This window comes from Octodon degus, unplaced genomic scaffold (genome assembly GCF_000260255.1).
Source record: "Octodon degus isolate 3935 unplaced genomic scaffold, OctDeg1.0 scaffold00263, whole genome shotgun sequence".
Lineage (NCBI taxonomy): Eukaryota > Metazoa > Chordata > Mammalia > Rodentia > Octodontidae > Octodon > Octodon degus.
The window spans coordinates 2,502,123-2,527,388 of NW_004524839.1; the positions used below are offsets into that span (position 1 = coordinate 2,502,123).

Sequence of the window (25,266 nt, forward strand, 5' to 3'; positions counted from 1 at the left end):
TATATATAATTTTTTTAAGGGCTGAGGATGTAACAGAAGATCCTGGGTTCAGTGCTCCTCCCCTGCCCCAATAGTGAGATTTCTCCCAATTGTGGGGGCGGGTGCGTAGATGGAGAGAAAAGGCAAGGGGAGAAATGGGTTGAGCCTGTTTCTGGCACAGGGTTAGCCAGGATGGGAAGGGCAGAAAATGCACTCAAGCATCCCACATCTAATCAAAATATCAAAATATCAAAATGTGCCCTGGTCTTTCCACTTCTCACCTGTCTTCTCAGACCTGTTCCCAGGTGTCCCCCCCCCTCCCATTTCTATTATCTTTTTTTTCTTTGCTGGAACCGGGAATTGAACTCAGGCCCTTGTGCTTGCCAGGCAGGCGCTTATTCTACTGAGCCCCTTCTCCCCAGCCCCTTCTATTATCAATTAACAGCATTCAGAGGAATCTATTAGACTCAAAATTAGCCCATGACCCTCCCGTGCTCAGAAGTCCACAGAGACCTGCATCCCATTCACTCACAGAAGTTTTGAACCAGGGATTGAACTCAGGCCCTTGTGTTTGCCAGGCAAGCGCTTATTCCACTGAGCCATCTCCCTGGCCCCACTCACAGAAGTCTTTGTTCTAGCCAAAAGATCCTATATATTTAAAACTCTGCTTTCTTCTACCGTTCCAGCCAAACCGGGCATCTCAGGGTGCTGGGTGCAGTCTGATGTAAGGGCCTTAGCACTTCCTCTCCCCTGGATCTCCATACTCACTGACATCTTTCCCTGACCAGCCCTTTCATTCTTTTTCGATTGCTCAGGGAGGTCTTGCCTGACTACCCTGTCTAAAACAAATCCTCCTGGTATCTTTCACAGTACCCTGTACTCATGGTGGTGCATCCTGTAAGCCAGCATTCAGGAGGCTGAAACAGGAGGATCACCGTGAGTTCAAGGCCAGCCTGAGCTACATAGGAAGTTTAAGGCCTGCCTGAACTACATAGTGAGATGGTGTCAAAAAGAAAACAAACTTAGGGCCAGCCAAATAGCTCAGTGGATTAAAGCCTGGGGTTCAATCCCTGGACCTGTCATGCCAGCCCCACCCCCCAGGGCACACTGTGAGACAGTGATTGAGACTGGGCACACCTGTAATCTCAGCTCTTGGGAGGCTGTAAACAGGCGGATCACTATGAGCCCGATTTAGTAGTGAGACCCTGAACACCCTGTAGACCCTTGCCTAAAATACAAAAGAAAAACAAAACAAAAGAAACAAACAAAAATCACCCCATGACTTACATCTCATCCAGACAAAGCTGTAGTCCTCGAAACTTGATCTGCAAGGTCTTGTGTGACCTTTCCAACATCACTTACCACTCTCCCTTGCTCACTCCACTTTAGCCCATTTCATCATCAACTTATATTACACCAGCAAATTCATTTATCATATTTGCTGCGAGACATCTGTCTCTATTTGCTACAATGTAAGCCCCACAAAGATAGGGATCTTCGTTTTGCTCAATATAAATTCTTCTGTTCCCTTTGTTTTACTTTTTGAGACAAGGTCTCACCATGTAGTTCAGGATGATCTTGAAATCACTATGTAGCCCACACTGGCCTCAAACTCACTTCGATCCTTCTGCCTCAGCCTCCAAGTGCTGGGATTATAGGCATGTGCCACTGTGTCCAGTTCAGTATAGTTTCTTATTAATAACTATAACAGTACCAGTTAATAGGTATTTGGGAGTTGGGACCCTAATCACTTTGATGCCTAACCCAGTTGGGGAAACAGTCAAGAATATCTTCTGATGGGCCAGGGATATAGCTCAGCAGCACAGTTCCTGCATGGCAAGTGCAAGGTCCTGAGTTCAATTCTTTTTTTCTTTTTTTTTTAATTTTATTTATTTATGTGTGTGTGTGTGTGTGTGTGTGTGTCCAGCTCAGCCCACCAGGGGGTGGGGCTGGCTGGCATGTGGTGCTGGGGGATTGAACCGTGGTCTGTGTGCTTTGCTAAGCTTGTTCTAAGTAGGTGCTCTAGACCACTGAGCCATCTCACCAGCCCTGAGTTCAATTCTTGGTACCCAAAAATAAAAAGTATCTTCTGAGTGAGCCCCACTGGGATGAAGCTGACCTCAGGGCTTTGAGTGATGGAAGAAGAAGAAAAGATGGCAGAAGATAAAACCAGAGTGAGAACAGAGCAGCCCAGGTCCTCCCCAAGGGTGTCACCTGTGTCTGGACTCCGCGTTTCTGTCTCTTTTGTCTCTACAGGTCAGTGCAGCCCCGAAGAATCCCTGGGTGGGCAAGAGCTCAGAAGAAGGCCTGCCCCCCTTCCTGCCCCTGTACCCTAGGTCTCCACCCCTTAAGCCAGGAGACCCTGTCTTTGCTGTTTATATATATATATATATAATATATATTTATTATATATATAAATATCTATTTATCTGTCTGAGCCCTGCCCTCACCCACTTCCCTCATGCATTTGAGGCCCAGTCTTCAGTGGATTCCTTCCTTACCCCCATCTCTTCCTCTGCATCCCTCAGCCCCTCTCTGTTCCTGGCCCTGTCCCCTGAGGTTAAAGGGCTCTGGAAGGGGGACAAGGAGGGAACAGGCCTCAGCTATTTGGGGAGGGTGAACGTGATTTCTGACTCTCCTCTTTCCCCTCCTGCCTCCTAACTCTGGCCTTGGTTCCTCCAGCAAGGCCTGAACAGAGGCTGTAATGGGAAAGTGAACCCCTGGGGTGGGAGAAAGGAGAGACTGGAATGGGATCTGGGGTAGAAAGGACAACTTCACACCCACAGTGGTCTGGGTGGAGAGCTGTGGCATGAAGGGGACTGGTCTGTAGGGCTAGGTTCCAGACTTGCTGGATCTGGAGTTTAGAGGGTGAGACATGGCTCTAGAAGGGGGTGCTTTCAGTGATGGGAACAGGTAGGCTCCAGAGTGGGCAGGTCTTGGATTGGAATGGTAGCTTGGAACATTCAGGAGTGAGCTTGATTATAAGGGGAATAGATTTTGAGTGGGGCATGAAGTAGTGTTTAAGAAAGGGACAAGCTGGGGGTGAGGTCCTACTGAGGGTTCCAGACAGGGCAGCACATAGAGTGGGGCTTGTCTGGTGGTTTTAGAAGGAGCAGCCCCTCCCTGGAAGGCACAATAAGGAAAGTGCTTTAAAGTGAGAGGGTTTGGGCAGGGGGGTGGGGGGCTTAGAAGCTGCAGGATAAATTTAATTAAGGGTAGGAGGGGAATTGTGCCTGCCCAAGGCTGGGGACCTTAATGGCCTGGGAAGAGCTGAGTGACAAGGTTTGGAGAGTGAGGGGTGGGATCCAGACAAAAATACCCACTCACACTTGCCCACACCCTTGGTCACACAGCTAGGTAATCCGAGGACAGAGCCAATGGGTCTGTGGGGCTGGCCTCCCCCTTTCCTTGCCCCTCTCTCCCTCCACACCTCCACCCATCCTGGGGTGTTTGGAGGCCTGGTCTGGAGCCCCTATCCTGCACCCTCTGCTGTGTCTGTGATGTCGGTAGTGCCTGTGATCGTGTGTTGCCATTTTGTCTGGCTGTGGCCCCCTTCTCCTCCCCTCCAGACCCCCTCTTCCTGCACCCTTCGATATTGTTTGAAGACCCCCTCCCAAGGAAGAGCAAACATGAGTAATTCTCCCCAAATAAACTCCTCAACCACCTAGTCCACCTGGCTCTAACTTCTTTTATTTTTTGTTCTTTTTTTCTTTTTTTTTAAGACAAGGTCTCTATGTAATTCAGGCTGTCCCTGAACTCACAGCAAACTTCCTGCCTCAGCCTCCTGAGTGCTGGAATTTCAGATATGTGCCATCACACCCAGCCTCTAATTTCTTAGTATGTCTTTCTTGGGTCAGAAGGGAAGCAGTGGGGGAGAGGAAGCTCTGAGCATGATCCACAGGTAGCCGCCAAGCATCCTGTGCAGCCTTGCTTACCCATCATTCTAAGTCACACACTGTAGAGCTCTGCATTCTGCCCTGCTACCAGCTGCCCAATACCCAGTCATTCTGGGCTTCAGTTCTCACTCTGCTCCCTTAGCCAAGAGCCTTCCCAGCCCCTGCGGAGCCCTCTCCTCCAAACTGCTGACTAGGAATGTGACCAGCACTCCAGAAGAAATCTTTAGAAGCTAGACTTTTTTCTTGTTGAGGTAAGCAATTTCTCCAGACGTGGGGCTGGTGAGATGGCTCAGTGGTCTAAAGCACCTACTTAGAACAAGCTTAGCAAAGCACAGGTGACCGCGGTTCAATCCCCCAGCACCACATGCCAGCCAGCCGCGCCCCCTGGTGGACTGAGCTGGCCACACACACACACACACACACACACACACACACACAAATAAAATAAAATAAAATAAAAAAATTTCTCCGGACTTCCTCCTGCTGAGCACAGAAGCAGCACTTTCTCCCCTTAGCCTAAAGTAAGTGGCAGTATATATAGATGTGAGCCCCAGAGCGTTGGAGTCAGGTTCCTTCCAAGCAAGAGGAATAAAGCAAAAGTGGCTGGAAATGAAAGCGCAAAGGTGGAGGTCTCCACCATCTCTCTGCTCCCCTCATCCACCTGTACAGGGGACTTCTGATGTTGAATTGAGGCAAATGGTTAGTCTGCAGAGCTGGCTTCAAATAAATCCTTCTTTCCTTTTCTACCAAAATACATGGTCTTTTGGGTCATCTGCAAGCAAAAGAACCTACACATCTGAATCTGAGTGACCCAAAAACAGGGAGACCTCACCCCACCCATCCACCTCATCTTCATATCCTGCTATCTTGCCTCTTCCTCGCCTCTGCCCTGGCTGCAAACTGCAAGACCGGCTGGGTTGGAGGGGGGAGGCACGTCTGTCTGATTCCCTCATCACTTTATTCATTCTCCTTCTCCTCTCCCGGACTCCTCCCAGAGACAAGAGGGGCGAGTAGAGACAAGGATGTGTGTAATAGTGTGTGTCGGGGATGGGGGGAGCTCCCCGCATCCAGGATGAAAGGCCAGGCTGACTGCCGCCGCCGCCTCCTGCCTAATTAGAGACCCCGGCCAGGCGCCCGACTTCTGAGTTCCAACTGCTGCATGGTCTCCTCCCAGCCCTGAGGCACAGCTGCAGCCCGACGGTGTGAAGAAGGGATTCCCAGCTCTGGAACCAAGCTCCAGGAGAGGGGAAAAATGGGGGGTGCAGACTTCAAGATTCTAGTCTTGGCACTTGGGGGGTACAACATCTAAACTTGTAAGGATGCGAGAGAGTGAGGAGGAGGGCCTTGGAATCCGGCCAGGTACTTCAGCCCCCTCCAAAGAAGTCTGAACTAGTCCTGGCTCTGAGAAGGAACTAGGGAGGGCCTAGCTGTCTAGCGAGAGTCGGAACACCACGTGGAGCTGCGAGTGAAGTTGGGCTATTCTCACATTGATCCGAGGAAAAGATTGTGCGGACCTCACTGGTGGGGAGGGATCAGAGATAGCTGGACCCCTTGCCCCAAATAAGCATCCAAGATGAATGGACAGCGTGGCAACACACCTCTTCCAGTTATTTCACCAGCTCCAAGTTCTGGCACCTCAACACCCACATACAGCACCTCCTCCACGGCAGACTTCGAGCTCTGGAGGCTAAGTAGCACGTTGGGATTCTGGAGGTCTTGCCTCTGGGTGTCACGCTCCTGTCCGGCGGAGAGAATGGGGCACTCCTGGCTGCTCAAGGCTCACCCTTAGGCAAGGGTGACAAGGAGAGTACAGGCCCAGGGGCGGGCCCTGCCGGGCGCTCCTCCCACACGGGTGTCAGGTTTACGGAACACAGCTCCCAGGCCAGACGCGCGGTGGCCCGGCAGATTCCATTTGCCTGACCCGGCCTGGCTTGACCCTGTCTGGACGCGCCATGTTCACGCGTGGATCCCGGAGACGCCGCTCCGGCCGTGTGGTGAGCGCGACTCAGGGCAGCGGTGGGGATCAGGGGTAAACTGAATAGATCCTGGAGAAGGAGCACAGGGGTAGTGAGGAACGGCTTCGCAGGCTGGGGAATCCCCATTCGCAGCTTTCCCTGGCCTGACGCTGAAGCTGCTTAAGGTGTAAGGTTGAAGGACCCTGTAAATATAGTAGCCCCAACTTAAGACCCGACTAGGTCTCCCTAATCACTTCCTAGAGCAGTTTGTTCGTCTGTTTGTTTAAAACAGGGTCTCTATGTTGTTCAGGCTATCCTTGAACTCACTATGTAACCCAAGCCAGCCTTGAATTCACTATGTAACCCCAGGCTGGCCTTGAACTAGTGGCTATCGTCCTCCTGCCTCAGCCGCTGGGATCACAGGCATGCACCACCACTCCTGGCTTCCCAGGGCACTTTTTTAGCACCCTAGGGACCTGGTGGGCTCCCCTTTCCTGTAGATTATGGGACGGAATTCTGAGAGTCAAAAGACTAGGTCTCTGGGTCTTAAGTTGAGCAGGGACCCCCTGAGTTTCTGAGGTAAGGGACCTCATATCTTGAGGGAACATAATGTGAGTGGTGGGATCCTATACTCGTGGAGTGTCCAATCCTTGTGGTCAAGGGACTGGGATTTGGGTAACAAGGCTACCAAGTTTCCACCTGAGTCTGAGAAATTTTGACATCGTAAGTAGGAGGGTCTTTTTTTTTTTTTTTTAAGTCTTTTACCAGCAATTGTGGGATACCCGTTTTGGATTTTGGTGGTCTAGAGAATTGAATAGTCCTAATATATAAGGAGGGGTAAATGCCAAGGTCTTGGTGTGGAGGTTTCTGAGTGCAGCAGAAGCCTCCTAACATCCTAGGGGAGAATCTGTAGTTCTTTGGGTAAGAGGGAATAAAGCTACAGCTTCAGGGAGGGGTTCTTTGCCTTCTGAAGGAAACAGCAGTGTTCTTGTGGTGATCCCAATGAAGGATGAGGATGTCAGACTCCTAGCCAGGGCAGTCCAGTGCTGCTGACTTCTTGGGTGGAGATGAGACCAGGATGAGGCCTGGAAGGGGATGCCTAGATTAGGGACTCTGCTTTGTCGGGGTATTCTGATTCTAGAGGTGTTTGAGCCCTGAGGTACTGAAGGTTGGTGAGAGGTGTCTGAAGCTGGGAGGGGGGCAGCCTTGGCAGGGCGATTCCCTGAAAGGGTGACGAGGGGGGTGGGGGGGCTTGGTAGCCTCAGATGCCCGCCTCTGGCTCCGTTGTGCCCCTCCCCCCGCACTCCAGGCGCTGTCCCAGCCTGCCCAGCGCTGCCCTGGTGGGACAGGCCCCAGCGTGCGGTCGCGGGCCTGGGAGTGGAGGAGTGTTGACTTCTCCCTCCCTGTTCTGGTGCCTTTCCCGGCCCTGCGTCTGCCCCCACCCACTACAGCCTCCAGAGGCGGAGGACCCAGACCGGGGCCAGCCTTGCAACTCTTGCAGAGAGCAGTGCCCAGGCTTCCTGCTGCACGGGTGGAGGTAAGAGACACACCCAAGGCCTCCCCATTGTCAGAGCCCCGCCCTGGGGGGGGAACACCTGGAGGCTCAGGCCACGCCCCTAGGCCCGGGTTCCCATGATAGACCTTGGTAAGGAAAAAGGAGCCTCAAGCTCTGCTGCGGAGCCCTGCCCCCTGACTCGTTACCTGGAGTTCTGTTTCCAGAAGAGCTCCACCCACTACAGAGCCCCAATAGTCCGCCTGAAGCTAGAGTCCCATCCCTAGGGATACCCTCCTTCCCCGGCCCTGACAACACCCACACGCTCCTCCCCTCTTAGTTCTTAGGCTCAGAACTCTTGTCCAAGGCCCATTGTCCTATTCTAGCTGGATCCCTGCCCCCAGAAGTTAATAAAAGACCTCAGAGAGAGTCCACAGGATCATCACCCCCAACACATGAGCAAGTTCAGAGCCTAGTCAGTTTCCCTACAAAGCGTCGACGCGTTCCTCAGGGAAAGCTCCTAAATTCCAGGCTGTCTTCGCAGTCCTACGCTCTCAGGCCCGCTGCCCAGAGAGTCCAACCCAGGGCCGGGGAGATGGCTCAGTGGAATAAGCACTTCCCTGGCAAGTGCAAAGGCCTGAGTTCAATCCTTGGTTCCAAAAAAAAACAGAGAGTCCAACCCAAGTCCCAAAGATAGAAGGTTAAGGGATGTCCTCGAGGCCCCACAGTCCCACCCCTTCATATCCTGCCGCCCAGGCTCCAAGCCCACACCTCCAGTTTCCTCAGCCCACATTTCACAGCTCTGCCATCAACCAGAAGCTGAGCCCCTCACAGGCAGTGCCCTAATCTCCACTGCCTGGCCAGAGATCCAAGCCACACCTTGGCTTAGACCCCTGTCAGCCCTAGCCCCCAGGTGCAGAGCCCTGTAATCTTTATGTCCTGCCTTTCAACATGATTTGGTGTGCTGAGGGAGCTGGGTGGGTCCAGATAAGCAACTGCTTCGTAATTGACCTACTGTCTCGCCCTGAAGAAAGATCTGCCAACACTGCAAATGCCCAAGGGAGGAGCACGCAGTGCACACAGTGCCTGTGGACCTGGAACGCATCATGTGTCGCCTAATCTCAGACTTCCAGCGTCACTCCATCTCTGACGACGACTCAGGCTGTGCATCCGAAGAGTATGCCTGGGTGCCCCCCGGCCTTAAGCCTGAGCAGGTGATCAAAGGCCAGCTACCCACTATCACTCTCCAGTGGGCAAGCATGCAGCCATGTGCACACATATGAAACATTTGCAGTGTCCTAACCTGTCTTGATAGAGGGGCAGTCACCCAGCACACCTGACTGATTCCTGGAGCTGTCTACCTATTCCAGTCCTATCCTACACGACTATTCATTCATTCAACAAATAGTTACTGAGCATTTTCTGCATGTCAAACACTTTTATACAACGAGGACACAGCAGTAAACAAAAGAAAATATAATCCCACACAGGTTGATTCTTCTTTTTCCAAGATGGGGTCTCCCTATGCAGTTCAGGGTGGCTTTGAATTCCCTATGGCAGCTAGTCTGGCCTTAAACTCCCAGTGATCCTCCTGCCTCAGCCTTCTGAGTCTGGAATTACAGGCACATGTCACCATACCCAGCAGGAGGTTGATTTCTGAAAGAGTAACAGCCAATAAACCTGTGAATATGTAGTTATCCTTTAATATCCTTGGAAAATTGTTTCCAGAACCCCTACAGATAACCAAATCCAGGTGGGCATGGTGGTGCACACCTGTAGTCCCAGCATTCTGGAAGCTGAGATAAGGAAGATCGCCCTGAATTCAAGGCCAGCCTGGGCTACATAGTGAGTTCAGGGCCTTCCCAGACTACATAGTGGGACCCTGTCTCAAAAGAAAAATCCATTTATGTTCAAGTCCCTTATATGAAATGGTACAATATTTGCATATAACCCATACACATCCCATACATATTATATTTCTCTCTCTCTCTCTCTCTCTCTCTCTCTCTCTCTCTCTCTCTCTCTCTCTCTCACCAAAGTTCCACTGTATAGCCACCTGGCCCTCTAAACTCTCTATGTAGCCCAGGCTGACTCAAGCATGCAGTCCTCCTGCCTCAGCCTCATAAGTATCAAGATGATATATGTGTGTCCTCTACACCCCTATTCTATATGCTTTAAATCTCTAGATTACTTAAAATACCTAATATAGTGAAAAATTCCATGTAGTTATAATTGTTTATGGAATAATGACAAAAATCTGTACATGTTCAGTTCAAATACGGTTTCATAATTTTTTATTCAAAGTTGGTTGAAACTGCAATGTGGAACTCATGATGAAGCTTCTGTAGGTATAAAGGCTATGGTATAAAAAAGCAGGGAAAAGGTGGGCATAGAGGGACATGCCTATATGCCTAGCACTCAGGAGGCTGAGATAGGATTGCTGTTGAGTTCAAGGCCAGCCTGAACTTTATAGTGATACTCTGTCCAAAAAAAAATGTGTAAAGAAAAAAATGTTTAAAGCAGGGAAGAAGATAGACATGGTGGAGCACACCTGTAATCTCAGCAATTGGGAGGCTGAGGCTGGAGGATCACTGTGAGTTCAAGGCCAGCCTGGGCTACATAAGCAAGTTCAAGACCAAAGGCCCACCAGAACTACATAGTCAGACCCTGTCTAAAAAAAAAATGAAAGGAGGAAGGGAGAGAGACAGAGTGAAAGGCTGAAATTCTACATAGAGTGTCCAGGTAAGTTTCTATGGTAATGCCCTGTCTGATCTGCCCTGTAGGAACTAAAGAAGTGGGCCTGGCAGATATCTAAGGTTAGAATGAGCCAGGCAGGTGAGCAGTAATGCCATGGCCCAGAGGGAGGAGTGTGCTTGTCACAAATAAGTGAAGAAAACTATAGCAGTGGAACAGGTAATATTTGTACATGAGGTCAGAGAGGAGGCAGGGCCATGCAGAGCGGACTTGACACACAATGAAGGGGAAGTTGCACAAAAGATATGGGCAGAGAAGGGAAGTGATTTGTCCTGTAATTTAACAGGAGGGTCTCTGGGCAGCTGGCAGGAATGAGAGAAAGCCAGAACAGCGAGGAGGAGGCTACAGGGGTGGTCCAGTTGGCGGGTGATGATGCTGTGGAAGTCGTAGGGCTCCCGTGGGATGCAAATATTGTGATGCTGAGGATTGACCATCCTAGGCAGGTGCTCCACCACTGAGCCACACCACCAGCCTCAAGTGTGGAGGTAATTTGAAAGAAGAGCCGAGATTTGCTTGTGAAGGTGAGAGAGAGACGACTGAAAGATGACCCCAAGAGAGCTGGATGGATTCAGTAGTACAACAAAGGCCAAGGCAAGAGCGTGAAGAGATAAGTGTTAAGTTGGTTCTGGCCATCTGGAGTTTGAGGTATCCCTTAGAACTCTAACCTCTCAAAGGAGAAGTCCCAGCGCTGGACATGTGCATTTTTTACTCCTTAGGGGATAGCTAGAAACTGCTATGAGTTTGGATGCAATTCCCAAGGAGGTGAATGTAGACAGGGAAGAGGACCAAGGAGTGAGCCTTAGGGCCTTCCCACATTCAGAAGGAAGAGCCAGCAAGATAGGGAAACCAGGCCTGAAAGCATCCTGGTGACGGAGGGGACAAACTTTCCGGGAAGAGGGAGTGATCTGCCTGGCAAGGGCTATGGAGGTCAAGTTCAGAAAAGAGGGAAACCAAACACTGATTTTCACAATATAAGCGACCTCAGGGGCCTTTGCAGCTTTGGGGTAGGAAAGCCTGGCTGGAGCAGAGTCAAGAGAGGACAGGAGGTGCAAAGTTTTGCTGTAAAATGAAGAAGAAAAGTGGAGCAGGGCTGCAGGGGCAAGATGGGCCAAGACACAGCTGGGCACAGCTTCACAAGCCTGTAGCACCAGCTACTCAAGCAGCCAAGACAGGAGGGTCATGAGTGAGATCAAGGCCAACCTGGGAAATTCAATGAGACCCTGTCTTAAAATATAAAAGGGGATGGAGCTAAGCCAGTCATGGAGATGCACGTCTGTAAACCCAGTACTAAGGGAGGCTGAGGCAGGAACATTACAAGTTCAAGCCCAGCCTGGGGAATTTAGTGACTTAGTGACACCCTTTCTCAAAATAAAAAGTCTACAAGGGGCTGGGGGTGGAGTTCAGTGTGAAGACCCTAGGTATAATCCCCAGTACCCAGGGGGTGGAGGGACAAGGGACTAAGACATGGAGGACCGCTCGGCACATTTGGGAGCTTTAGGAGGGAGAGAGGGAGAGTCAGAAGTTCCCTTTTGATGACTTAATTTTCTCAGAGAAGCAGAGACCCATGTCACTGCATCCCAGTCACCCCTAATCTCAGTTGCTTATTCCCACTCATGATGTCCTCTCAGGTATACCAGTTTTTCAGCTGCCTTCCAGAGGACAAGGTCCCTTATGTCAACAGTCCTGGAGAGAAATACAGGATTAAGCAACTGCTGCACCAGCTGCCTCCACATGACAGTGAGGTGAGGAGAGAAGACAAGAAGGGCCTGAGGGAGGCTGAGGCTAGAGGATCACAAGTTCAAGTCTCACCTTGGCAACTTAGGGAGACCATCACCCCTACCAAAAAAGAGACTGTTGGAAGGCCAGCCAGATAGCTCCATGGACGAAAGTGCCTGCTTAGGCAAACACAGGGAATGGGGTTCAATCCCCTGCACCACATGCCATGTCAGCCCCTCCCCCAGGGGAGCTGAGATGGCAATTGAGACTGGGTGTGGTGGCACACACCTGTCCTCCCAGCGCTTGGGAGGCTGAAAACAGGAGGATCACTTGAGTCCGATCTGTGTAGTGAGACCCTGTAGACCATGTACATAAAAAGACTGCTGGAAATGGTAGAGCACCCCTGTAATCCCAGAACTCTGGAGGCTGAGGCAGGAGGATCACAGTGAGTTTGAGACCAGCCTGGGCTACATAGTGAGTTCAAGGCCAGCCTAAACTACACAGTGAGACCCCTGTCACAAAAAACTATTTTTTTGGTTTTTGGTAAAAAAAAAAATAACAAAGAAGCTAGGCTAGTGTTTCATGCCTGGAACTCCATCATTCTAGCAAGCTGAGGCAGGAACATCAAAAGCTTAAAGCCAGCCTGGACAACTTAACAAGACCTATCTTAAAATTTTAAAAGGGCCAGTGATGTGTCTCAGTGGGAAAACCCTGGATTCAATCTTTAGTACCACAAAAGAAGGACAGGAAGGCTGCCAAGTACAATCACAAATGTAAGACAGCTAGAGAGAAATTGGCAGGTTGGAGAACAAAAGTAAGCTGAACTGAGATAAGAGGTCTGTATAGCCAGGGAACCAGCAAGCGACAGTCCTTGACGAAACCACAGCTGGGTGTTATAAGAAGAGATGAGGGGCAGTTAGTTCATGCAGGAGGCACCACCTATACAGAGGCCTAGAAATAAACCTTGGGAATGGATGAAGTCTGGAAGACCCCTACTCCCCCCAGGCCCAGTACTGCACGGCATTGGAAGAGGAGGAAAAGAAAGAGCTCAGAGCCTTCAGCCAGCAGCGGAAGCGAGAGAATCTGGGGCGAGGCACTGTGCGCATCTTCCCAGTGACCATCACAGGGGCCATCTGTGAGGAGGTGAGTGTGAAGGGCCTCTGTGAATGAAGGCCCAGAGGCCTGGGGAGCCCAGGCCAACCACTCTGATGGTCGGGGAGATGGCTCAGTGGAATAAGAGCTTCCCTGGCAAGTGCAAGTGCCTGAGTTCAATCCCTGGTTCTGTGAACTAACACACTGGCTGGAAGTGTGGCTTAGTGGTAGATCACCTGCTTAGCATGTGCAAGGCCCTGGGTTCCATCCTCACACCAGAAAACAAAAATGGCCCGCAGCAGCCTGTCTTTGAAGCTGAGTAGTTGGTGGAATATGTCTCCAAGTCCCTGCCTAAGTGATAGGTTCTGTCCTTAGAACACAAATGTTTGTTAAGGTCTGTGGCTGAGGACCTGCTGGGTGGTGACAGTGTCTATGGCTCCCCATTGGAGCCAGCCTGCCTCTGTCTGCTTTAGCCCTTTGTGAAGGTGGTTTACCCTTAAGGCCACCTATGATGTGTAGGACCTGTCTCTGTGGTTTTCCCCAATGAGTAGGGCCAGTGTCCAATCACTCCCCCAAAGGTCTCAAAATTACCCTGTAGGTGGGTCCACTCACAAAGGTTCACCATGGGGAAGACTCATGTGTGAACTATCTGGCTGACCCCATCAATGTGAGCATCTCGGTGATGGTGACAGTGTTTTCCTGTAATTTGGCAGTGTGGGAAGCAAATTGGAGGCGGAGACATTGCAGTGTTTGCGAGTCGTGCTGGCCTGGGCACCTGTTGGCACCCACAGTGCTTTGTGTGCACCACATGCCGTGAGCTGCTTGTTGACCTAATCTACTTCTATCATGCTGGCAAGGTCTACTGTGGGCGTCACCACGCTGAGCGCCTGCGCCCACGCTGCCAAGCCTGTGATGAGGTGTGTGCCCTCCCTGCCCAGGGGTAGGAGTGGGGGGGGGGCAAGGGCAGGATCTAGCCCTTCTGACAGCCATCGGTGGCCTGCACCCTCCAGATCATCTTCTCCCCTGAGTGCACAGAGGCTGAAGGCCGGCACTGGCACATGGGTCACTTCTGCTGCTTCGAGTGTGAAGCTTCGCTAGGAGGACAGCGATATGTCATGCGTCAGAGCCGCCCCCACTGCTGCACCTGCTACGAGGCCCGCCATGCAGAGTACTGTGATGGCTGTGGGGAACACATCGGTGGGTGAACATTATGGGACTGGGTGGAGGGACGCATGCACAGCTGGGCTACAGCCACACCCATGGGAGCCCACCTGGCCTCCTGGCACCACCTCCCACTGCACTCTACTTTTGAAGTCCAGTCCCAGCACCAGAGGCCTGTGCCTTTCACTGCAAGTCCCACTGCCGGCTATGGCATTCTTTGTAAATCCCACCTTTGTAATCGCCACCACTATACACCTCTGCCCTCTGGCCAAGAACACTGTAAGCCTTGCCTCTGCTGCCTTGACCTACATGCTGTTCTCCATCAGCTTCTGTTAGGTCCCACCAACCTAAATCCTGCCCCTACCATCCAGATCTCTTCTTCAAGTCCAGCCTTCTACTAACCTTCCACCTGAAGCTGCCACCCCTAATGTCTAAGCCTGGCCCACATCTTGGAGTCCAGTGCTTACCTCCACTCTTAGAAGGGCCTCCTGGGAAAGAAAGGGAAGAGAGCCAGGGAGACATTTACCAGCCATTCTCCAGGAGAAGGGGATGAGGAATCATGGGGTGAAGGCCAAACCGCAAGTCTCCTGCTTTCTGCAGAAAAAAAACCCATTCCAGGAGGGAGAAGTAAATTTGGGTACCTGCCTCAGTGTCCTCACTTCCATCTAAGAAAGGCCCTATTTAGGAAGAGTGTGCTGTATGGCTCAGTTTACCACCGTGTTGGTCCCTGCAGGTCTGGACCAGGGCCAGATGGCTTATGAGGGCCAGCACTGGCACGCTACGGACCGCTGCTTCTGCTGCAGTCGCTGCGGTCGAGCCCTGCTGGGCCGCCCCTTCCTGCCCCGCCGCGGTCTGATCTTCTGCTCTCGAGCTTGCAGCCTTGGGTCGGAGCCCACGACCCCGGCCCCAAGAGCAGGCCGCCGCAGCTGGAGTGCAGGCACTGTCACCGCCCCACTCGCAGCCTCCACAGCCTTTTTCACTGCTGTGGAGGGGACGTCTGAGACGGCCACCAAAGGCACAGGCACGGAGGAAGCTCCAGGTGAGACTCACAACTAGCCAGCTCCCCACCCACCTCCATGCACACCTTTCACCCAGGACAGCCGGCCCTGCCTCCTTGCCCACTGCTTTCCAGGCCTACTCTGTGAGCCAAACTACATCCGCCTTGGGAATCCTGGTCCGCCCGCACCTCCGTACAGGGCCCTACCCTTATCTTAACCTCCCTCTGCCAGTGCACTTTCTTCCTTTCATTCAACGGGCCCCCCCTGCACCCATGTCCCTCCCCCATTCCGTGGCAAACCAAATCTGCTCCAGCTCACACCTCACGCCTTTCCCGAAAACAGTTTCCCCATTCCCAGGCCACACCCTATGCACCAACCCTGCCTCAATACTTTTGCCTTACTTCCTATCCTCTAATCAGTCTCCAGCACCAGGGCGTTGAGGTGCTCCCCTGTAATCCCAGCACTCTGGGACGTTGAGGCAGAAGGATTGCTGTGAGTTTGAAGCTAGTCTGTGCTACTTAGTGAGTTCAAGGCCAGCCTGGACTACACAGCTAGACCGTTTCAAAAAAAAGAAAAAAGCCTCAGATGTGAACATCCATATTGCTTCCCTAGTGTAAGAACATGAAAGAGTAAATAAGATCCAAAGTGTACAATAGATAATACTGTGAAAGGGGAAAAACCTGCTCAAGGAGAAGAAACAACTGGGATGAGGGAAAGGCGAAAAGATGCGAAAGAAGTAATATAGATAGATAGATATAGATAATTGTACTGCTCATTTTACTAATCTATTGAAAAAAAGTTACTGCTTTTCTTTCTTCTTCTTCTTTATAAAACAGGGTCTCAGGGCCAGGGAGACGGCTTAATAGAATAAGTGCTTGCCTGGCAAGTGCAAGGGCCTGAGTTCAATCCCCGGTTCCACAAAAAAAAAAAAAAAAAAAAAAAAACAAAAAAAAAAAAAAAAAAAACAGGGTCTCACTATGCAGCTCAGGCTAGCCTTGAGCTCAGTTTGTAGTCCAGGCTGGTCTCAAACTCACAATGATTCTCTTGCCTAAGCCTCCCAGAGTGCTGGGATTGCAGGCGTGTGCCACCGTGCCTGACTGCTTAAATATTTTATTTTTCTTCCTTTTAATTTTTTAACCAGTATTTCATGCTTATATCTGGCAATCTGAGCAACTAATTTGAAAACAACAATATGCAATAACTATTGTTAAATTCCTATCATTTTTTAAGCATTTGTACAGGGACAATAGGGTCTCACTACAGATTGAACTCATAGTGATCCTCCTGTTTCAGCCTCCCAAACGCTGGGATTACAGGCTGGTACCACCACACCCAGTCTCATTCGCCCAGTTTTATTTGCAGTCTCCGCTCACCCCAGGGATGGAGCTGGCACAGCACACCAGGGATGGAACACCACTCCCTGCACCTGCCTAAGCAGGCACTTTAGTCTGCTGAGCTATCTGGCTGACCCGAATTCCTAGTTTTATTTAGTGAAATTCTGTAGTTTATAATTTTTTTATTTTTTTTTATTCTCATTAAAAAAAATAGCCAGGGAAGCGCGTATTCCACTGAGCCATCTCCCCGGCCCTTTTTTTTTTTTTTTTTTGTACCAGGGATTGAAGTCAGAACCTTGTGCTTGCCAGGCAGGTGCTTATGATGCTGAGCTATCTCCCTGACCCCTGACCTTAATTTTCACAAATTATTAATAATTTCAGTTCTCAAAAAGGGACTGAGAAGGCTAGCCAAATAGCTCAGAGGATTAAAGCGCCTGCAGGCAGGCGCAGGGTTCAGGCCCCAGGGACATGCTGAGCCAGCAGTTGAGATTGGGCATGGTGGCACACACCTGTAATCCCAGCACTTGGAAGGCTGGAAACAGGAGAATCACTATGAGTCTGATCTAGTAGTGAGACCCTAAACACCCCGTAGACCCTTCCCTAAAGTACAGGGAAAAAAAGGGCTGAGAATTTTTTTTTTTCGGAACCGGGGATTGAACTCAGGCCCTTGCACTTACCAGGGAAGTGCTTATTCCACTGAGCCATCTCCCAGGCCCTTATTTACAGTTGTTTTTTAAGGCTATTCCTATCCCTGTATTATGAGGACAGCCTATAGTATAGTTCCTATACTATCTTTTCCAGAGACAATAAAACTAAATATTAATGATAAGAAAAAAAGTCCTAGTTCCTCTGCATCTCCCTGCCCGTCTTTTATACCTGCCACCATGACCCTAGCCCTAGTGGGGGAAAGCAGGCCTTTCCTCAGTTCTCCCAGGAGAGGGCAGCCCAGGGAGTCAGTGGCTTCTTCTTTCCCACCTGTAGGCCCTGAGGAGCCCTCCCATTTCCTGAGAGGGGTTCCCCACCGCCACTCTATGCCTGAGCTGGGTCTCCGAAGTGCTCCAGAGCTTCCCCTGGAATCTCCTGGGCAACCGGAACTGCACCAGGAAGATAGTGCCTTTGGTCGCCAGAGCACCCCACGTGTCAGCTTCCGTGACCCACTGGTGTCTGAGGGAGGTCCACGGCGGACACTGAGTGCACCCCCAGCCTGGCGCCGAAGGCCACGCAGTCCCCCACCCAGAGTCCCCAGCCGTCGGCGGCAGCAGCACCGCAGACATCACCACCATCACTGCCACTCTGGCAGACACGGCCGCCATCGATGTGACTTGGCATCAGGGTCAGACTCAGGCTCTTGCTCCAGTTCACCTTCCAGTCCCAGCTCTGAGTCTTCTGAGGATGATGGCTTCTTCCTAGGGGAACGGATCCCAATGCCCCCACACCTGTACAGGCTCAGGAGCCCTCCGGATGCTCCAGCTGAGACCAGCTCCACAGCCCTACAGCACCGCGGGGACTCTCAGCTAGGGATGCCTCGCCAGGCCCGAGACAAGAATTGCATCGTGGCTTGAAAGCAGACAGCCCCAGAGGGGGCTCCATTCTCCAGTCTGTACTGTACTTGATGGCTTCCCCACCAGAAACTAAGTCATAAATCCCCTTCCTTCCTCCCTCCTTCCTGTTTGTATTGTTGAATTTGATGTGTAAAACACGCCTGGCTTTCTTTGTCTCCTGGCCCCAGCTGCACTCCCCCCTACAGAAAATCCCCTCCTGATGCTTGAGATCTACCCGCATTTGGCCAAAAGATTTAATTTATTCAATTATAGATTTTAGCAATCTTTTTATTATTTATTTTCCACTCCAGAGAACCACCCTCCACACTGAGGAGGTCACTTTCCATGGGTCGCCATGTAGAGCTGGCACTGTGAAATGAGAGGCACCTCCCTCCCCTTCTGTGGCTTAGGCAGGGGTGTGGGTCCACAAAGACTGAGGTCTCCTTTGGGATGCTGAAGGGAGACCCAGTCACACCCACAGAGGTGACCACACCCGGGAGGGTTGCTTGGCAAGCTGGAAGACAAAATTCTCCCAATAAAGGCACTTTTACCTCAATAAGGGGCTGAGAGTGTTGTGGGGATAGGGAGGAGTTTTGTCAATGGAGGAGTTATTTGCAGGGTGCAGAGAAAAATGAGAATTCACCTACACTGGGCCATCTGTAGGATCTGCAGGAGGAAAAGAGAACATTGACTCAATCTACATGCTCATTTTACAGACAGGAATGCTGAGGTTTATGTTATTTATTGGTAGAAAACCCTTAAGTACCAGTAAGAGATGGAGTTGGCATTCATACCTTTCCTTGGGAGATCCCATTCCTTTTTACTCTACTATTGCAACAACACATACACACTTACCAGTGGGGGCTGCTGTATGTCTTTGCTGTCGAAGAGGGAAGGTAAAGTAGGCATCATAGCCAAAGAGCAGTGTAGCAATTAGGCCCAGTACCTAGGGGTGCAGATGGGAGTGAAAGGGGTGGATAAGGTGGTTAGCCTATTCTTCCTTTTACCTCTGTAGCCAACTCTAGGGACCAGTCTATGCAGGACAGTGACTCCAGGCCTGACTGCCAAGCCTGAGAGCGACAAAAAGCCAGGAGGCTGGATTCTGCCCCACCTTACACTCCCACCTCTCAACACAGGGCAGTCACATAGCGACCCCCATATGGAGGGGCCACACCACACTACAGCTGTGGCAGATTTGTAGCTGATGCTATCAGTGTATTCCCAAAGGCCCCGGTGTCTGACAAGGGACATTCCTTATAGCAAAGGATCTTGGGAGATAAAACCACAGCAGGAAGCCAGACCTTCCAATGCGCCTGAGGGCAAGTATGGCCACTTTCTACCAGAAACAGACAGAAATGGCCCCTGGGTAGTCCAACCCTTCTCCCCTGTACTTTAGAGCTGTCACGACAGCATTTACCCCTGCAGTGATTTTGGAGCTGCTTCCTCCCTGAACGAGGACAAAAATGGAGGTGATCAGGTAGAGGATCGCCGCTATGAGGGTTCGGAAGAAATCCTATGAGGTGTTGGGAGAAAAGTGAGTCAGGTTCCAGATTTCCCCGGGGAATCCCAAATGCCCAAGCCTGTGCCCAACACTGTGCCCCCTCTCACACTCCAGGGCCAGTTGACAAATGGTGTCCTGGTCTGCAGATCACACATGTAGATGACAAAGAAGACAGCAGCAAGGACCATCTCAATCACTGACAGAGAGGAATACGCTGATGTCGATGTACTGAAGCAAATCAGAATCACCAGGCACAGTATCTGAAAGGGTGGAAATGGGAAGGGAACCTCCATCAACTCCCAGGACTGAAGGGATTGCTTTATTTTATTGTGGTGCTGGGAACTGAACCAAGAGCCTTATGCATACAAGGCAAAACTCTTACCACTAAGCCACATCCCCAGCCTGAGAGGATTGGTTTAAATTAGGGGAGGGGATTCTGAAACGCAGATGACTACCAGGGGAAAAAAAAAAGCACTTCTCAGAGCTGGGGGTGTAGCTCAGTGGTAGAGTGCCTTAGCTACATATTTCTGCTCACTACCAGAGGCAAAGAAACTTCTCAAATCCTATCAAGCAAGACTGGGGAGGGCTGGGGAAATGGCTCAGTAGAATAAACGCTTCCCTGGCAAGCACAAGGGCCTGAGTTCAATCCCTGGTTCCACCAAAAAAAAAAAAAGGCTGGGGAGATGTCACACAATAATTGCTACACACAGTACTTTTTATGTGCTACTTACTGTGCCCCAAGCACTGTTCTTGTAACTTTAGAAACACTGATTCACTTAGTCATCACATTAAATTAATGAGCGTGTATCTCTATTTCACAGATGAAAAAGGTGAGTAAGAAAGGCTGAGGGTAAACTGGGCAGGATAAACTGGGCAGGGTGGTGCATGCCTGTAATCCCAGCACTTGGAGACTGAGGCAGGAGGATCGCCATGAGTTAAGAGGCCAGCCTGGGCTACATAAGCAAGTTTAAGCTCAGCATGCAGTACATAGTGAAAACCTGTTTAAAATGTACCACCAGCACCACCAAAACAAAAGCTGAGTGGCAGAGTGAGATGGCTCAGGCCTGTAAGCCCTGCACCCCAGAGGCCTAGGTGAGGGAGGATCCCTGCAAGTTTGAAGGTAGCCTGGCTTACATAGTAAATTCAAGGCCAGCCTGACTACCAAGTAAGGCCCTGTCTCCAAAAACCAAAGAAAAAAGAAAAACTAAGTGCCTTGCCAGACAAGTAAGGAGCAGAGCTGGGGGCCTTGGTTTCCCTTCCCCTTGTAGGCTAGGAGCGGCCCAGGCTCCTAGGTGTTTGGTGAGCACCACTGGCCAAGACTTCGAAGCCTTGAAGGGGCGGGACTGTGGTTCCCCAGCAACCCCTCTGGGAAGCAGAGAGTCACACAGGAGGGGCAGGACGAAGTTAAAGGCGCCGCACCCCTTTTACAAGTGACTCAACGGTGTTGCCCACCTTTAGGGAGGCGGGCAACCAAGGTTCCCCAGCCGTCCTAAGAGCTAAGGACCTTCCATACAGTGCCAAAAGGGCAAAGAAGACCTGACAAAGGGTGGGGCGCCCTACCCTGCGGGGCTAGAGGCCGGGCCCCACCCCAACAGGCGCCGCCTCTTGGCGAGCTGCCAGCCCGCCCGCCGGTGTCCAGGCCGCGCCACGCCCTGCTACAGGAGGCCCCCACTTTCCAGCCTCCAGGACTCCCTCTCTGCGCCCACGGAGGAGCCCACGAGAGCTTTCCTACCAAGCACCCCACAGAAATTAGAGTCCTCTCGACTCTGCCGCACGCCACCGAGAGCTCGCACCCTCTTCCCCAAAGCCTACTGACTGTCCCCCATTTCTTTTTGAGCCCCCAACGCAGCCCCGCTCACCTGAGCTTCTCCGCCCCGCGCCTGGCCCACGTACCCACCTCCCAGCCGGCTGTCCCGCACCGCGTGGCCCAGCCAGCCCACCATCTCCACCCACCCGCCAGCCCCACGACGCTCACAATCTCGGCAAACAGAAGGAGTCCCTTTCGGGTGCGCCAGTAGCTGGTGCAGGCGGCCCAGCAGCCGGGGGCCGACAGGCGCTCGGAATCCGCCATGGCGTGAACGGGGGTCCCTAGACACGCAGAGGCTCTGCTCTCTTGCTCACGGGTTCGAGCACGCTGCACACCCAGCCGTCTAGCCCGCCGTCTGGCCGAGAAGGGGGCCCCCGAGGCGAAGGAGGGAGTGAATCACCGCGCCGAGCAGAAGCGGGCGGGGCCGGAGAGGGCCGGGCCAGGTGGCTGCCGCCCCGGAAGCCCCCTCGCCCCGCCCGCCTAGGACAGTCAGGGCCAGGGGCGCAGCCCCCAGGGCGCCCCATCTTCGAGATGCTGGACAGCTTCTTGCATCAGCTGCGGGGATGAAGACAACGATCTCAAGAGACAGTTCGCCGATCACTGTTTTCGAACTCCAAAAGGCTGCCTCAAATTAAGACCGCGGGAATCTAGCTTTAGGGAGAGTGTGACTCGGTTTTCTTAGCTGGAAAAGGGCTGAGACCATGATTTTTTTTTGAACTGGGGATTGAACTGAGGCCCTTTCTACTGAGCTATCTCCCCGGCCCCAACAACTGAGCTAATGGGCAGGCCCCCTGAGACCGTGATTAATTCCGAAAGGCTTTGGAGCCAAGTGTGTTTCCAGGATTTGGAATAATTTAGATTTTACAAAGTCTTGCTGGTGCATTTATGGTATATTTTTTAACATTCTCATTGATGTTAAAATTATTGGAGCTGGTGAGATGGCTCCGTGGTCTAAAGCACCTACTTAGAACAAGCTTAGCAAAGCACAGGGACCATGGTTCAATCCCCCAGCTCCACATGCCAGCCAGCCCCGCCCCCAGTGGGCTGAGCTGGCCACACACACACACACACACACACATAAATAAATAAATAAAAAAAATTAAAAAATATTATTTCCTCAAGGAAAAGTGTGAATGTTCACAGTAAATGAGATAGATTACTGAAAATAGTTCCTCCTTAGGTCAGGTCGGTATCAAACTTGGAGGAAGAGGGTGGTTTCCAGAGCTTTTTGGACTTTGGAATTATGGATAGAATATAGTGGAGCTTGGACAGGCTGACATAGGACAGTTCCAAGTTTGAGGCCATCCTGGACATCCTAGTGAGACCCTGTCTCATTAGTAGTGCACTTGCGTAGCATGTGCAAGGCCCTGGGTTCAATAGCCTGCACTAGGAGTTGGGTTGGAGGACAGTAGTAGAATGTGAATAAGCCTCTTAGTGATAAAAATGAGACCATGTTGGTCCAAAGACAGAACAAGAACAGGACCTGGTGAGTACTCAGCTACTATGTAAATAGGGTTACAAGCCAGGCAGCCCAGGGTCTGATTCTGCCCCCTGCAATTCCAGGCAAGTCCTGACCCTAAGTGCTGGGCCTCATTTTGCTGGTTCTGAAAAGAGCAGCTGGTCTACCCATGGATGAGAAATAGGAGAGGAAGTACAAGTTTATTGCCAATTGCTGGGAGCTTGGCAAGTTAAAGGAATGATTCTTGGAGTACAAGGCTGGATGACAAAATTGTTAACATTTGCAAATGAATACACTCTCCAGGCTGAACTCTGATTTCATTTGCATCTCATGAGGGAGAGAATCATAGTTAGAAGTCCAGGAGGATTCAGTCCTAGGGCCTGCTTCCCACCCCCCCCCCAACACAGTGTTCCTCAAAACTGAGGAATAAAAGCCAACATTTTGGCCCTAGCCTTCCAAGGTCAATTAAGACTCAGGACAAATGAGAACTTGTACTATAACATCATGTAACTCAGTAGTGTCCCAAATTTTCTGATCAAGGAGATTATGGGGCCAAAGAGGAAAGTGATTGATGATGTAGAGTGTGCCTAAGGAGAGTCACATGGAGAGAAAGCATTCTCTCAGGCTTTCACAGAGAGCACACTGGCCAAGTAATGGCCGTGACTCATTCACATGGCTGACACTGACAAAGGATCTACAATTTGAGGTACAGAATCTCAGGATAAATCCTGAGGGGATTTCACTGACCTTATCAGACCCAAAAGCTACAACTCTTGTTGCATAGGTCTTGCTTTACTTTGGTCTTAACCATCCAGTAGAAAAGTATATTGGGCTGGTGAGATGGCTCAGTGGTCTGGAGCACCTACTTAGAACAAGCTTAGCAAAGCATAGGGACCGCGGTTCAATCCCCCAGCACCACATGCCAGCCAGCCCCGCCCCCTGGTGGGCTGAGCTGACCACACACACACACACACACACATACACAAATTTAAAAAAAATTTTTAAAAAAAGAATATTTGGCTGCGGGGGGCCAAGGAGATGGCTCAGTAGGATAAGCTCTTGACTGACAAACGTAAGGATCTGAGTTCAATCCCCGGTTCTGCAAAAAAAAATAAAAATATTTGGCTGCATTAACACACCTATAATATTCAAATAATGGAACTAAACAAAAAAGGGAATACAGATGAATGTCCATTTTGTATCTGTGTATTCAAAATGGTTAGGATAGATATATAGTTACATTCTCTTAATGAATAGAGGGATTTGTTCTAATGGTGTTTGTAAATAGGATAATCATGTCCGCATCTTGTACAGCAAATAACCACTAGGAAGAGAGTATGCAATGTGTTAATTATTGAAACTGTCCTACCAATTTGGCTTGAAACTGTCTCATTGCTATTTGTTTCTCAATAAAATTATGGAAAAAATAATAAATAAATTTTTTAAAGATGAAAAGAAAAAAAAAGAGATAGGATGTTAGAGTGTATATAAATGATTTGACACTAACAAAAATGAATTTTAGCAATGTCTGGATTCCACAGTGCATTCTGATCACTGGCTTCATGACTTGAAGGTCCTCTGTAATGTAATTGGCAGTGTGAGGTTAGCTGCATGTACTTTCTGGCTCTGCATTATTCATAATGGGAAGAAGTCAAAGGCAAGCCTCCTCCATCTCCTTATCTGATATTGTAGGGCTCTAATCATCTGCTGCACTGAGGACCATTCCTCTCTTTTTCATTGAACAACACAGATTAAGTCATATTCCTAACCTGTGTACTGTTTATTTGACATTCTTATTTTGAAATCTTTATATAGATGTTATTCAGCAATTTAAAAAACCATGATGACTATATAAAATTGCTACTTCTGGAAAAAAGAAAAGAAATTGACAAAGAGATAAGATGTATGCCTACCTTACTCTAAATAAGGTAAAACATGTGAAAACCTTTTGTAAACTGTAAAGCATTATCCAAATGCTAATTGCTGTTATTATTCATTTGAAGCTGAATAAAAAGCTACACAATTAAAAAAAAAAACAACTGAGGAATAGATTTACACTTTTAGTCCAGATTGTGAAAGTGACTAAATAGTGGAAGGAATGAACCCTGGTTTTCCACTTTATCAGGAATGCCTGCATTCCTGTAATAAGACTAATTTGGCTGCCTCAGGGCCTTTGCACTTGTTATCATTGCTGTCAGTACCTTTCCTGTTATCATTCATCTGGTTTCATCTGGTTTTGGATCATTCAAGCTGTAGCCCTTCTTCAAAGAGGCCAGCAACCCACCACTGTCTTGCCCAATATAACCTCCTTTTCCTATTTTCATAAATTCTCACTTCTGTCTGAAATGTTTTGTGTATTAAATTTATTGCCTTTCATGTAGGACATCCACCTATTCTCACTGCATCAGGTACACAAGGACAGAAATGTGTATCTCATTCCCCCAGCATCTCTATAGTACAAGGTATAAAGGTTCAATCAAAACTTATCAGATGGGCCGGGGAGATGGCTCAGTAGAATAAGCACTTGCCTGGCAAGCGCAAAGGCCTGAGTTCAATCCCTGGTTTCGGAAAAAAAAAAAAA

The 25,266-nt window shown here is 50.2% G+C and overlaps 3 protein-coding genes across 3 annotated transcripts in view; 2 read left to right on the forward strand and 1 right to left on the reverse strand.

The window, feature by feature from the left end:
* Positions 1 to 3,647, forward strand: part of Syp (synaptophysin) — a 13,970-nt gene extending 10,323 nt beyond the window's left edge. Inside the window, exon 7 of the mRNA XM_004646282.2 lies at positions 2,236 to 3,647. The gene's annotated coding sequence lies outside the window, so the exon portion shown is untranslated. The remainder of the gene's footprint in view (positions 1 to 2,235) is intronic.
* A 2,093-nt stretch (positions 3,648 to 5,740) lies between these two features.
* Positions 5,741 to 18,203, forward strand: Prickle3 (prickle planar cell polarity protein 3). The gene is made up of 9 exons (XM_004646283.3): positions 5,741 to 5,869; positions 7,282 to 7,367; positions 8,353 to 8,536; positions 11,705 to 11,818; positions 12,798 to 12,935; positions 13,598 to 13,801; positions 13,895 to 14,081; positions 14,779 to 15,084; positions 17,359 to 18,203. The coding sequence occupies exons 1-9, from the start codon at positions 5,828 to 5,830 to the stop codon at positions 17,937 to 17,939; spliced, it is 1,842 nt and encodes a 613-aa protein (XP_004646340.1). The 5' UTR covers positions 5,741 to 5,827; the 3' UTR covers positions 17,940 to 18,203.
* Positions 18,204 to 18,451: 248 nt separating this feature from the next.
* Plp2 (proteolipid protein 2) lies at positions 18,452 to 21,650 on the reverse strand. The gene is made up of 5 exons (XM_004646284.2): positions 21,395 to 21,650; positions 19,527 to 19,679; positions 19,336 to 19,431; positions 18,774 to 18,864; positions 18,452 to 18,584 (listed from the first exon to the last, which is right to left on the reverse strand). The coding sequence occupies exons 1-5, from the start codon at positions 21,488 to 21,490 to the stop codon at positions 18,562 to 18,564; spliced, it is 459 nt and encodes a 152-aa protein (XP_004646341.1). The 5' UTR covers positions 21,491 to 21,650; the 3' UTR covers positions 18,452 to 18,561.
* Between the last annotated feature and the right edge of the window lie 3,616 nt (positions 21,651 to 25,266).

What these genes read in the sequence shown, in the direction of transcription:
- Prickle3 (XM_004646283.3), top strand. Translation starts at nt 5,828, where the DNA reads ATGTTCACGCGTGGATCCCGGAGACGCCGCTCCGGCCGTGTG. An exon ending in TGCCTCCACATGACAGTGAG is followed by an intron (nt 11,819 to 12,797) that starts GTGAGGAGAGAA and finishes TACTCCCCCCAG; the next exon opens with GCCCAGTACTGCACGGCATT. An exon ending in GCTGCCAAGCCTGTGATGAG is followed by an intron (nt 13,802 to 13,894) that starts GTGTGTGCCCTC and finishes TGCACCCTCCAG; the next exon opens with ATCATCTTCTCCCCTGAGTG.
- Plp2 (XM_004646284.2), bottom strand. Translation starts at nt 21,490, where the DNA reads ATGGCGGATTCCGAGCGCCTGTCGGCCCCCGGCTGCTGGGCCGCCTGC. An exon ending in TCCTTCTGTTTGCCGAGATT is followed by an intron (nt 19,680 to 21,394) that starts GTGAGCGTCGTG and finishes CCACCCTTTCAG; the next exon opens with ATACTGTGCCTGGTGATTCT. An exon ending in ACATACAGCAGCCCCCACTG is followed by an intron (nt 18,585 to 18,773) that starts GTAAGTGTGTAT and finishes TTCCTCCTGCAG; the next exon opens with ATCCTACAGATGGCCCAGTG.